Below are 14,817 nucleotides of genomic sequence, written 5' to 3' on the forward strand. Positions count from 1 at the left end.
TAATACTGCAGCAACTTTGTTTGGCAGTATGATGATAAAGGGTACGGCTGTTTGTTAGACAATGCCCACTTGTTTTCCCTGTACAATTGAGTGTATTATATCCATATACTCCATATGTATATACCTTAGCCTTTGTTTCATGTCCCATGTAGGGGTAATCCGTCATTAATGTTTTAAACTTGTTTTTAATGACTGTTTGGATATTTTCCCCACTATGTCTAATAAAATTTTGTAATTATTTTGCACTAAAAAAACTCTTGTCCTTTCCTCTCTAACAATACAGTGGGTACAGAAAGTATTCAGACCCCTTTAAATTTTCACTCTTTGTTTCACTGCAGCCATTTGGTAAATTCAAAAAAGTTCATTTTTGTCTCATTAATGTACACTCTGCACCCCATCTTGACAGAAAAATAAACAGAAATGTAGAATTTTTTGCAAATTTATTAAACGAGAAAAACTGAAATATCACATGGTCATATCCTTGTGATCCTCCCTGAGATGGTCCTACTCCTTCACTGGAGTTCAGCTGTGTTTAATTAAACTGATAGGACTTGATTTGGAAAGGCACACACCTGTCTATATAAGACTTCACAGCTCACAGTGCATGTCAGACCAAATGAGAATCATGAGGTCAAAGGAACTGCCCAAGGAGCTCAGAGACAGAATTGTGGCAATGCACAGATCTGGCCAAGGTTACAAAAGAATTTCTGGCATAGGGAAAGGGGACCTGACAGGTTCCTTCTAAGGGTGGTTACAGGTGGTGGTAATACTTTGAACTGTTCCTCTCACACACATTATTCTTTTATTTCTAGGTAGGAGCATTTGGAAAATGTAAACCAAATGAAGACTAAGATACCCCCAACTTTTTTACTTCTTGCGCAGAGAGCACCTTAAACTAGACATAGACATTATTTTAAAGAGGCATTTCCATCAAGCAGAGGAGATGCCATTAATATTGAAAAGATTAAGTACCCGAGTGTATCTAGAAAACAGTCCTGTCATTGGAGAGGTGGTCAGGGGATTCCTATACAACTGAATGGGAATTGCTACCTTCTCCCCACTAATATCAGCTTGTGTCATGACCCCTTGTCGCCCATTGGTGGGATTTTTCAGGGAGTTCAGAGGTTCAATTATAATTGCAGTCATTTCTTCTCATTCACACAGAGGAATATGCATGTGTGGTTTTCATAAAAGCATGTAATTGAATTTAATTACACCAATGTGTTTCTTAATCTTTAAGACTGTATAAGAAATGCTATAACCTATAGTTTATCACCAGTAGTATTTCCATGATTGAAGTAAAAATTTCCCATTTAGGGCAATGGAAAGATTGAATCAAAGTCTATGAATGACTATTCCAGCACTGGAAAGTTTGATTGTGGTCAAAGAATAAAGTAAGTGAAATAATGACAAACTACAATAATGACATCATTGGATTGAACATTTCTATATGAAAACTAAATATATGCAGACTTAGTTCAATACTTAACTGAACTGGCTGTAAAGCAAAAATGCTAAAAGCATTGCTGGAGACTGGCACAAATCCCAGCGTTGGCTTCTTCTAGTGGAGTTTGGACTAATTTTGAGAAAATGTTTAAACACGTCACTGTGAACATCTTACTCTGGGGCAGTGAATCTGTCCGGGGCAGAGTGATGTGCACTGACACTGTATAAGGGCACACAAATTCCGATGGGCATATAGAGGTACCTGCGGTAATTATAATGTGTAGCACGGCGGCAGGCGAGAACATCCCAATATTACTGTGGGTAAGATGACTTCTGCTACATTTGTTTTAATCTGTGTCACGTGATTTAGCTTAGCTGCCACAGTAGGCTGTATGCATTATTTGCCTTACTATAAGTCACTTCCAACCCTTTAATGTAGAGTATGACCATCTGAAATATAAGGCTAGTGTGGTTCCCATTGGCACCTTTGTCTGGAGCTCCACTCAATGAGCACGTATGGTCTTATTCTTGTTTTATGATCCATGTTTTCCTGCTTTGAGATTGAAAATACAGCTTTATTTTATTGGCCTTTCCTGAAGAAGTTAAGTTTACTTCGATATGCGTTGAATAACCCCCTTTTATTTTCCACGCTGTTTTTATATTGGATTCCTTCACCAACAGTAGCACAGGATTAACCACGTTATTATTCCTGTTTTCCCCTGGATTGTGTATTCTTTAAGTTGGGAATACTAAAATTTCCAAAAAGTAGCTAAAGTTTATTTTCTATTCTATGGAAGTTTCTAAAAAATCAGCTCAAAATACTGAAATTTATAACAATGGAAATAAATTGTCAACTCCATTACGTAGATATAAAATGACTTTTCAACATCAGAAACCCGTTATCAGTTATAGCCCAGTCTGAAGGTTTACCTATCCCTTCATGGTGTCAGAGTTCCGGGATTTCCAGTTTGCTTCTGAAGGATCTTGCCCTTTGTTAACATGGAGTTTTCTGATCTGTTGCCCTACTTCCTGTTCATCTGTTTAAAAGCCCGCCCCTAAGCTTAGTCTAGTTGCTTGAGTATACTGCTTCCTGTCTACTCCTGCCCTGCTGCTCTTGGTTCCTGATTGCTATTTTGGATCCTGTTGAAACACCCGACACCGGCTCTGGACTCCACCTGGTCTCATCAAGCTGTGCCCTCGCTGGTCCCGGACTTCGTCTGCCATCTCTGGTCGGCACTTCTGCCCGGTTCCTTCCGTTTCATATCCACCCTAGGACTCACGTTCCACATCACGTACGGACATTTTTGGACTATACCTGTTGCCCTTTCGTGTCCCGGCTGCCTTCTGGGGTTATCGCCAGACAGCCCCTGTATAGGGGTTCGCTCCTGGTGGTCTCCCTGGGGGAGTCCGGTGAGCGGCCACGGGAATTCCCCTTTGCTCTGAACCTGGCAGGTATTTACTGTGTTTATGTTCTACTGTGTTTATGTTCTTTCCGGTGTACATAGTGTTGAATATTATAAAACTTCTTTGCACCAAGAACCCGTCTCTGGTTGTCATTACCCTAACGCAATCGAAATCCTCAGTTCATACAATAGTATTACACATGGGCACTTTAAAGGCCTTCATATCTGCTTTTAGTTAAAACATTAATGGCGATATCCATAGGAGAGGGTTAAGTGGGGCAACGGCTCTGGTGAGTCTCAAAAGAAAAGTGCAGTAAAAACTCAAAATGCAAAGCAAAAAGAATGGTGGAGAGGGAAAAAATAAATACATATATATATATATATATATATATATAGACAGTATATATAGTATTCTAGGAATAACTTGTACAGTCCTATAAAAGTGCAACTAGGGGCATGACATTATCTGTGAATGTACAGAGTCTTAGGGGCACTTTGCACACCATGACATCACATGTGCGATGTTGGTGGGGTCAAATTGAAAGTGACGCACATCCGGCGTTGCTCTTGATATCGTAGTGTGTAAATCCTTTTTGACACGATTAACAAGCGCAAAAGCGTCGAAATCATATCATCGGTGTAGCGTCGGTCATTTCCATAATTTTGCAAGGACCGATGTTACGATGTTGTTCCTCGTTCCTGCGGCAGCACACATCGCTGTGTGTGAAGCCGCAGGAGCGAGGAACATCTCCTACCTGCGGCTCACGCTGGCTATGCGGAAAGACAGAGGTGGGCGGAATGTTTACGTCCCGCTCATCTCCGCCCCTCCGCTTCTATTGGCTGCCTGCCGTGTGACGTCGCTATGACGCCGTACGACCCGCCCCCTTAATAAGGAGACGGGTCGCCGGCCAGAGCGACGTCGCAGGGCAGGTGAGTGCATGTGAAGCTGCCATAGCGATAATGTTCGCTACGGCAGCTATCACAAGATATCGTACCTGCGACGGGGGGCGGGGACTATCGTGCTCGGCATCGCAAGCATCGGCTTGCGATGACGTAGTGTTCAAAGTGCTCCTTAGAATAAACATTTTAACATAAAATTGGGTTAAAGGTTTTCTGACAGCAAATATGAAAACCCCCAGCTGAGATGAACATAATAATATTGTCCTCCTACCTTTTTGTGATATCCTTCAACAGATAGATTGTGGTTTCCCTGCCATCTGGTAGAATAAGGGAGTGATAAGGGTTGAAATAAATCTTTCCATAATCATCAAATGTTGGAAGGTTGGAATGAGACATGCATCCAGACAGAAGAACAGCAAGATGAACAGCCCATAGCAGCTTGTATGTTTCCATACCTATAGGAAGTAACATACTGCATTCAGTGTTAACATTCAGCTACAACAGAAGTTTGCTACTTTCAGGTATTTTTTATTGTTGTTATAGCCTTTACTACATGTTTTACAGATTTTGTATTGAAAAATGTGTATGTTTTTCTGTTACATCTACATGCACAACGACAAATATCTGGTGACATTTTACCAATATATGTATACTGAGAGCCCACCACAAACACGGTGTGATCTATCCTAGGCTATATTTCTAAAGGGAACCTGTCACTTGATTCATGGTGCCCAAGCCATGACCAGCATGAATCAGAACCTTGCTACGCTATGTCGACAGGTATGCTTTTCTCTGAAACACCACAACATTTCAAAGAGAACATAGTTTAAGGATCCAGGGACCATAAGCAGACAATTTGACCAGTTCTTGGCCATCCTGGACAGTTTCTCCTCACATCACTCCAGGTAATTGTCAGGTCTCTCATATGTGTGTACATTGGGAGAGAACTGTAGATCAACTAGAGCGGTGCTGGGAGAATCAGAGGTGGTACTGGATGAGTCTCTCCACTGCCTATGGTCAACGGACAGATCTTTAAACTATTTGCTGCAGTGTTTCAGAGAAAAAACATACCTGACTGCAATCCTGCCGTCCGCAGTTTGGCCACCATGAATCAGATGACAAGTTCTCTGTAAAAAAATATCTTCAACAGGTTAAATATAAAGATTTATTACAAATGGGCACAAGACCTTGAAGTATGCAAGCTGGCATGATAACAATGCTTTCCCCTTGTGATCTAACAATGAATGGATGAATGAGTAGGGTTCTTATCAGGGTCCGCATCTTAATTGTAAGTAGACTATATTCAGGTCAGGTCTGACATTGAGGTAGATGAAAACTCGAATACACATAAGATGCTTGTGATTAATGGTATAGGATTTTTGTTTTCATTCTTTTCTATTGATTTTGTATAAGTAGATGTCCTCAATGCGTGTTCTTCGGTATCTGTTCCTACTAATCTCATCATTCCTGGATTTCCATTTAGAATGTCCTTTCCTACACGAGGACATATGACCTTTCCTGGATAACAAGTAATCGTTACTCTGACTGCAATGCTTCCAATCCAATTTTTAGTAGAAGCTTCTTTAGAAAAGGTTAATAAGATCTAGGTCAAAGCAATTTACAGTCCATTGTCATGGCGTTTCCCGTACACATGTTCCTGTTTACATTCTGCTTCATTACATCGGCCTCCCGTCCTTCTTTCCCATCTGTCAAAGGCTGTATTCTCTGTTCGTTACATTTCACAAATACCACTTCATTTTAGGTGTGTTAAAATAAGTTGTCCTTTTTTATTGATGGAAAGTAAAAGTATTGTGGCAACCTCTGAGTTAGTGGGAGTCACAAAATGCCCTTTTTTGAGGAATTGTTCTCTTTTGAAAAATGGAAAGCAATTATAATATTAGGGAATACAAATATTCTCAGTCAAATATCTCCAAAGAATCACTGTAAGTTCCCCCCTTCCGCCCTTCTCTCGGTATCCAGACCAAATGTTTAATTCTACTATACACTATACATAGAGACCATCTCCTTTAAGAAGACCAATACGGGTGTTCCTCTAAAATATACTGAACAAAAATATAAACACAGCACTTTTGTTTTTGCTCCCATGAGCTGAACTCAGACACCTAAGACTTTTTCTCTTAAATATTGTTCAGAAATATTTCTAAATCTGTTAGTGAGTGCTTCTCCATTGCTGAGATAATCCATCCACCTCACAGGTGTGGCATATCAAGATGCTGATTATACAGCATAATTATTACACAGGTGTGCCTCAGGCTGGCCACAATAAAAACCCACTCTAAAATGTGCAATTTTATCATACAGCACAATGTCACACATGTTGCAAGTTTTGAGGGAGTGTACAATTGGTATGCTGACTGCAAGAATGTCCACCAGAGCTGTTGCCTGTGAATTGAATGTTCATCTCTCTACCATAAGACATCTCCAAAGGCATAACAAAGTATTTGGCAGTACATCCAACTAGCCTCACAAGTGCAGGTCACGTGTAACCACACCAGCCCAGGACTTCCAAATCCAACATCTTCCCCTCCAAGTTCAGTTCAGATCAGCCAACCGGACAGCTGTGCCAAAATTGGTTTGCATAACCAAACAATGTCTGCACAAACTGTCTGAAACCATCTGTGAACTTCATCAGAATCTGAATGCTCATCATCCTCATCAGGAGCTTCACTGTACTGCAGTTCATTGTCATAACCGACTTGAGTGGGCAAATGCTCACATTCTATGGCATCTGGCATGTTGGAGAGATGAAAGGAAAGAGGGACAAAGTATGCGGCGCGCGCAGCGCGCAACGGCAAATTTTGACCACACCCCTAACCACACCCCTAGCCACACCCATTTGGCAGTAAGGGTCATTCAGCAGATGCCGTGGACTGTTCATTCATATTCATAGCAGTCAGAATTGTTTTATATTTCTGTGTCACTATATGACATGTTGCTTATTTGTGCCTATCAATCCATGTTCACACGCTGCATAAATTCTGTTTCTTTTTGTTTCTGTCTGCACCAAACTACACAATAACAATCTTCTCTGTTTTTTCCATTTTTGCTGCATTTTTTCTGCCTTTTCTGCATTATTTAATGCGTTTTTGGTTCAGATGTGAATCTGCGTTTTTAAGTGGTTTTATTGTACAGAGAAGCTTTTTCCTGCATTTTTTAAGCTCCACATAGAAACCTCCAGAGAACCCCCCCCCCCCCCGAAAACCGCAGAATTCAGGAGCGTCTTTTCATGGAACCACATCCACTTTACTTGGACAATTAAACACAGCAGAATAAATGTGCAAAAAAACAGCAGGAAAAAAATGCAGCATTTACACTACATGGGAATATGGACTAATTGTCCAAGCAAAGTGGATGAGACGTCTTGAAATCTCCGCTCCTGGTGCGTGGAAAGACGTCGCTGAACGGTGCGGATTTGGGGTTTCTTTCTTTATAAGCTTCAGGATTCACATCAGCAACAAACATGTATCAAATAAGGGGGACAATGTATAAAAAATACCGCAAACACGCAATAATCAGAGAACATTGTTATTGCACTCGTGGCGCGGACACCTGCAGAAAAAATGCAGCATTTACGCTCTGTGTGAACACGGCCTCAGTGATCCATTTTTATTACATTTTTTATGGGTTTTAATAAAGAAAAATAATAAATTGCGCCTTTTTTTTCCCGCCATTTACCGATCCCCATAAATAATCTGATCGCTGTGTTGTTCAGGTCATTACGATTACAGGGACACCAAATATGTCCATGTTATTTGCTGATTTGTGATGTTTATTATTTTATAAAAAAGTGCAATAAAATTACATTATTCTATTTTTTTTTATTATTTTTAGTAACTTTATTAGAAGAAAAAAAATCCTCTTTTCCTCTCCCTCTAGAATACAGGACATAGAGATGCTGCTCTGTACAATGTAGCTGTGTCCTGTGTAATCTGCTGTGTAAGAGGCTTTATTGTAGGTTCATTTATGTGAAATCCTCCCTCTGACATCATCAATCCTAGTGGTTCAACAGCTAGAGCAGCTAGGAAAGCCAGGAGGTTGCAGGACACAAGTTTTAAACGTTGCTGGTTTGAATCCAAGGTGGTGAAGATAAAAAAAAAAAATAAAAAACAAAAATTGTATTTGTATTTTTTTCCTCATTTCTTTATAGTAGTTTTATGGGAACAAATGAATCTGACTCTTTCACCAACATTGAGATGCAGTATTTATCTATCTATCTATCTATCTCTATCCCTCTATCTTTCTATCTATGATTCTATCTCTCTATCTATCTATCTATCTATGATTCTATCTATCTATCTATCTATCTATGATTCTATCTATCTATGATTCTATCTCTATCTATCTATTATCTGTCGTGTATCTATATATCCATCTATCATCCATCCCTCTATCATCCATCCATCCCACTATCATCCATCCCTCCCTCTATCCCTCCCTCTATCTCTCCATTCATCCCTCCATTCATCCCTCCATTCATCCCTCTATCCCTCCCTCTATCCCTCCATTCATCCCTCCATTCATCCACCCATCCCTCCCTCTATCCCTCCATTCATCCCTCCATTCATCCCTCTATCATCCATCCATCCCTCCTTCTATCCCTCCATTCATCCCTACCTCTATCCCTCCATTCATCCCTCTATCATCCATCCATCCATCCCTCTATCATCCATCCATCCATCCCTCTATCCCTCCATTCATCCCTCTATCATCCATGCATCCATCCCTCCCTCTATCCCTCCATTCATCCCTCCATTCATCCCTCTATCATCCATCCATCCATCCCTCTATCCCTCCTTTCATCCCTCTATCCCTCCAATCATCCCTCCTTCTATCCCTCCATTCATCCCTCCATTCATCCCTCTATCATCCATCCATCCCTCCCTCTATCCCTCCTTTCATCCCTCTATCCCTCCAATCATCCCTCCTTCTATCCCTCCATTCATCCCTCCATTCATCCATCCATCCCTCCCTCTATCCCTCCATTCATCCCTCTATCATCCATCCATCCCTCCCTCTATCCCTCCTTTCATCCCTCTATCATCCATCCATCCCTGCCTCTATCCCTCCATTCATCCCTCCCTCTATCCTTCCATTCATCCCTCTCTCTATCCCTCCATTCATCCCTCTATAATCCATCCATCCCTGCCTCTATCCCTCCATTCATCCCTCCCTCTATCCCTCCATTCATCCCTCTATCATCTATCCATCCCTCCCTCTATCCCTCCATTCATCCCTCTATCATCCATCCATCCCTCTATCCCTCCATTCATCCCTCTATCATCCATGCATCCATCCCTCCCTCTATCCCTCCATTCATCCCTCCATTCATCCATCCATCCCTCTATCCCTCCTTTCATCCCTCTATCCCTCCATTCATCCCTCTATCATCCATCCCTCCCGCTATCCCTCCTTTCATCCCTCTATCCCTCCATTCATCCCTCTATCATCCATCCATCCCTCCCTCTATCCCTCCATTCATCCCTCCCTCTATCCCTCCATTCATCCCTCTATCATCCATCCATCCCTCCCTCTATCCCTCCATTCATCCCTCTATCATCCATCCATCCCTGCCTCTATCCCTCCATTCATCCCTCCCTCTATCCCTCCATTCATCCCTCTATCATCCATCCATCCCTCCCTCTATCCCTCCATTCATCCCTCCATTCATCCCTCTATCATCCATCCATCCCTGCCTCTATCCCTCCATTCATCCCTCCCTCTATCCTTCCATTCATCCCTCTCTCTATCCCTCCATTCATCCCTCTATCATCCATCCATCCCTGCCTCTATCCCTCCATTCATCCCTCCCTCTATCCCTCCATTCATCCCTCTATCATCTATCCATCCCTCCCTCTATCCCTCCATTCATCCCTCTATCATCCATCCATCCCTCTATCCCTCCATTCATCCCTCTATCATCCATGCATCCATCCCTCCCTCTATCCCTCCATTCATCCCTCCATTCATCCATCCATCCCTCTATCCCTCCTTTCATCCCTCTATCCCTCCTTTCATCCCTCCTTCTATCCCTCCATTCATCCCTCTATCATCCATCCATCCCTCTATCCCTCCATTCATCCCTCTATCATCCATCCATCCCTCTATCCCTCCATTCATCCCTCTATCATCCATGTATCCATCCCTCCCTCTATCCCTCCCTCCATTCATCCCTCTATCATCCATCCATCCCTCCCGCTATCCCTCCTTTCATCCCTCTATCCCTCCATTCATCCCTCTATCATCCATCCATCCCTTCCTCTATCCCTCCTTTCATCCCTCTATCCCTCCATTCATCCCTCCATTCATCCCTCTATCATCCATCCATCCCTCCCTCTATCCCTCCATTCATCCCTCTATCATCCATCCATCCCTCTATCCCTCCTTTCATCCCTCTATCCCTTCATTCATCCCTCCATTCATCCCTCTATCATCCATCCATCCCTGCCTCTATCCCTCCATTCATCCCTCCATTCATCCCTCTATCATCCATCCATCCCTCCCTCTATCCCTCCATTCATCCCTCCATTCATCCCTCTATCATCCATCCATCCCTGCCTCTATCCCTCCATTCATCCCTCCCTCTATCCCTCCATTCATCCCTCTATCATCCATCCATCCCTCCCTTTATCCCTCCATTCATCCCTCTATCATCCATCCATCCATCCCTCTATCCCTCCATTCATCCCTCTACCATCCATCCATCCATCCCTCTATCCCTCCATTCATCCCTCTATCATCCATGCATCCATCCCTCCCTCTATCCCTCCATTCATCCCTCTATCATATATCCATCCCTCCCTCTATCCCTCATTTCATCCCTCTATCCCTCCATTCATCCATCCCTCCTTCTATCCCTCCATTCATCCCTCTATCATCCATTCATCCCTCCCTCTATCCCTCCATTCATCCCTCTATCATCCATCCATCCCTCCCTCTATCCCTCCATTCATCCCTCTATCATCCATTCATCCATCCCTCATCCATCCATCCCTCCCTCTATCCCTCCCTCTATCCCTCCATTCATCCATCCCTCCATAGATCTTTGCAGCTGAATAACCTGCTTCTGGTGTCTGCAGTATAGAGGTCAAGATAACAAAATCTTCCTATTGGTTTCAATAGAGGCAGTAGCTCAGTCGTTAGAGCTGCTGCCTTTGAAACAATGAATCACAGCTCCACGAGTTCGAGTCCCGGCTGCCCCGAAAATCCAGAGCCGATGATAATTTAATTTAATTTATTCACTTCACTGAGGGGAGGAGCCGGGACATCAGCTGTGAGCCGCGGGAGTGCGGGACAGCCCTGATAAATCGTGCAAGTCCCGCAGAATCCGGGACGGTTGGGAGGTATGTCTACATAGAGGTGTAACTAGAGGCTCTCAACCTCAATGCATAATCTATAACAGGGCTTTCTATGCTATGGTGTCATTTATGGCACAGATCTCCTCATACTAAAGAGATTAACTTTTTGGGCCCTACAATCTTCATAGTCTGATAGCAACCATACATTTCAAATGCACTATAGATGTACTTCTGTGCGTAACATAGGCAGAACAGCAAATAAATGTTGTCGTTGGCATACATGCACACGGCACATGCTTATTTAATGCAATATGTGAAGGTGGCAGTGCCTATAAGGATGACGTGTGGCTGGATAAACTTTAAAACTTTGTGTTTAAAAATTGGTTGCTGTTTTGTTACTTTTCACCAAAGTGGACCGGTTGGACATGACCTTATTTGTAAAATAAATAATTAAATAAACTTCTCTTTTTCATTTAACTTTTAACTTCCCATGTTATTTTAGTATGTGAATCTAAATATAGTAATATCAGTCATCTCCCCTCCTTTATTATGACACTGAAACCCATCAGTAAGGCCTAAGCCACACGGCGAGAAAATCGGTGCGAGTGGAGTGCGATAAAACATCGCATTCCCCTCGGACCAATTCTAGCCTGTGTGACAGCACACATGGGCGATTATTTTCTCAGCCCTAATCGGACCGAGAAAACAATCGCAGCATGCTGCGATTGTAATCCGAGACTCTTTCTCTCGCACCCATTCAAGTGAATGGGGCGAGAGAAAAATCGCACTGCACTCGCGGTACACCGGTGTACCGTGCGTGCAGAGCGAGAATGTCTATAGCCGGCTACACAGGCGAGAGGGAGAGAAATCCCTCCCTCCCCTCCTGAGTGCCGGCCCGCCCCCCGCAGCTGAGGTCTGCTCGCACGAACGGACCTCAGTTGCAAGGACACAAGCATGAGACTCGGCTCTGCTGTACTGCCAGCACGAGCCGAGTCTCATGCAAGGGGATCGCAGTAGTCCCCGTGTGGCCCCGGCCTAACAGTCATTTCTAAACAGTGCAACATGGTATGCAACTATGGAGAGTTTTGGTGAGAGAACAACACAAACACACAAGGGATATGTCATATAATGAAGGTAAATATTATTTTACTGTAGAAAAATATAATAATTCTATAATATTAATCATCACTATTATAATATAAAGAAATCCAATATATAAGGCACATATAGGCTACTCTGGAAAAATAACTAACCCTAGCTAACAGTCTTGTAAAACAAGTTTTAAATAGTGAATTGATTTTACTTGTTCAACTTTTCTCCCCACTTTTCTACTTTATGTACTGTATATATATACATATATATATATATATATATATATATACATATATATATATATATATATATATATATATATATATATATGTATATCGGCCATGCTGAAGCAGCACAGAAGTAGAGAGAGTGGTAAAATATTTTCTAAACTGTTCCACACAATATGTTCTCCCCACTATAAGTGGTCCTCACCGTCACTAGTTGCTTCAGTATATCAGCGTGCAGACCTAATCACAGCACACCTGTGCATTGAATTTTTACATTTCAAATTTTGTAATTTCAGTTTTATCTTCCGTTAGGATTTGTGATGCTTTCAGTAAAATGAAATATTCCGATCATCTCATTTTGTGAACCGTTAAAAATAACACATGAAATATGGGAAGTGAAAAGTCATCTGTGCTTCATCTTCTGGGGTCTGCTACATCTACTCATTGCTGACAGATCTACATATAAACAAGGAACAGCTGGTTTATGGAAATGTAACTACATCTACTTAGCTGGGTGCCTTTTCATATACAGCACAGTTACATTGTTATACATAGGAGATACACAAGTTATCATATAATATTGTAGAAAATTGTACCTACCTCCCATTGTGGAGAAATCCCTCTCAGACTGCTTTACTCCTCACTATAGTCAGAGCGGATCATGCTTCTAGGAGTCGGGCACATGGAACCGTCTACAAGACAGCCACCTTTTCATAATGATAGACTCCTTCAGATCGAAAGCTGTCTCTTCCTAGATATCAAGCCTACAGCATGAATGGCTTGTGAGATTCCCCTGTGGTCTAAGACTCAGTATCCCCTGTTAGTTAGCGACTAGCTTCCCTCCTCTCCACTGTATTAAAGAGTTGCTTGTTGGCAGATTTGCAGATGGATAAGGGCTTGAATGAGAGACAGAGAGGGAGAGGAAGGGGGGCACCCACTTAACTCTTCTGGAGCTCCGCACAATAGAGATGAAGGGTACCCAGCCTCATAATATCAATAATCTGGTATTACTGTGAGTGCAGTAAGACATTGTAGATCATGTTTAATACCCTAGAGTGCTGAGATTGACCCCCTCCTCCCCCTTTTGCAATCTCATTAAAACATGTGATATCTAAAAAGGAATGTGTTGGCTGAATACATTTAAGTAAGTGGTTCCTGCCAGAAGAGGAGCTCGGAACATATTTACATTAAATGAAAAGCATTCTGAAGGGAGTGTCATTACAATTTATGTTTGTGGAATCCCACAGGTTACCTTATATAAATCTTATAGAGGTGCGTCTCCATGGGTTAACTTGGAGTTAGCAGCTAAGAAACTATTTTTCACGAGGACAGCTATTGAGCTAATGTTTTGCATGACAAGGTAAAGCACTGGGATACTCTACATGCTAGTGCATTAATGTTTGTAATGTGTTTCATTACAACGATGCAATACGCTTTGTAAAGTGATAGACCTATTGATTTCATACAAAGTACATTGTACCTGTAGATCATGAAGCCTTTTAGTGACTTGACCTCTCAGGCTTAAAATGCTTTCAATTGCAGAGTTTTAAGTTGACTTTCAGATGCAAAATTACATCTATGACAATAAATTATTTCATTTTCTACTTAAGTATAATCATGAGGTGTGAGATAATACAATGAAAATGAGCACTTTAACTCTGAAATGTATACAAAGGGAAGCTCAAACTTAACCTATCTAATTCCATTATAAGTAGATATGTACTGTACCTAGATAGATAGACTATCATAAAGACAGACAGACAGGCATACCGCCTCAAAATCTCTGTTTTAGTGCAGAGGGAAAGGGGGTAATCCAGCTCACCGTACTGCCTTGCTGGTGTGTTCCAAATCCTGCGCACGGATTTGACTTGTCAGTCAATCAATAATAGAAAAGGAAAAGAGTTCCAGCGCCAGGAATGAGAAAATTAAAAATCAATTTTATTGTGCCAATGCATATTAAAATTCCAGCAGGTACAGCATATCAGTTGGATGGCAGCAGAACAACGCGTTTCGACGCCTCAGGTCTTAATCATGTTCTCTTAATCTCTGTTTTAGTTTTATCCAAATCTGTTAGATGAGTATTCGGTAAGGGTTCTATATGGACCAGTTAGAGCCCCTAAACCAAGCTTTTATGGATCATACTTCATGAAGCTTTTCACAATCTTGGTGAAACAGAAAAAGGCCATCCCCAAACCGTTCTCACAAAGTTGGCAAGCACCAATTGTTGAAAATGTCTTGGTATGTTAAGGGATTAAGGTTTCCCTTCACTGGAACTAATAATAAGCACATAGCATTTTCCCTCTTCCATCAGACTTTATAACTGGCACAGCACTCTAAGGCAGATAATGTTCCTTTCCTTTGGTATTCACCAAACCCAGACTTGTCCATGAGATGGTCAGATAGAGAAGTGTGATTCAATAATTCACAGAACAC

At 41.9% G+C, this 14,817-nt stretch overlaps 1 protein-coding gene across 1 annotated transcript in view; it reads right to left on the reverse strand.

The window, feature by feature from the left end:
- The window catches only part of LOC142311012 (protein NDNF-like), a 43,836-nt gene extending 30,456 nt beyond the window's left edge, over positions 1-13,380 (reverse strand). The window contains exons 1-2 of the mRNA XM_075348978.1: positions 12,985-13,380; positions 4,021-4,204 (exon numbers count right to left, since the gene is read on the reverse strand). Of these exons, the coding sequence (XP_075205093.1) occupies positions 4,021-4,204; positions 12,985-12,991 (191 nt within the window). The 5' untranslated portion in view covers positions 12,992-13,380. The remainder of the gene's footprint in view (positions 1-4,020; positions 4,205-12,984) is intronic.
- Positions 13,381-14,817: the final 1,437 nt, after the last annotated feature.

Source organism: Anomaloglossus baeobatrachus, chromosome 5, assembly GCF_048569485.1.
Source record: "Anomaloglossus baeobatrachus isolate aAnoBae1 chromosome 5, aAnoBae1.hap1, whole genome shotgun sequence".
Taxonomy (NCBI): domain Eukaryota; kingdom Metazoa; phylum Chordata; class Amphibia; order Anura; family Aromobatidae; genus Anomaloglossus; species Anomaloglossus baeobatrachus.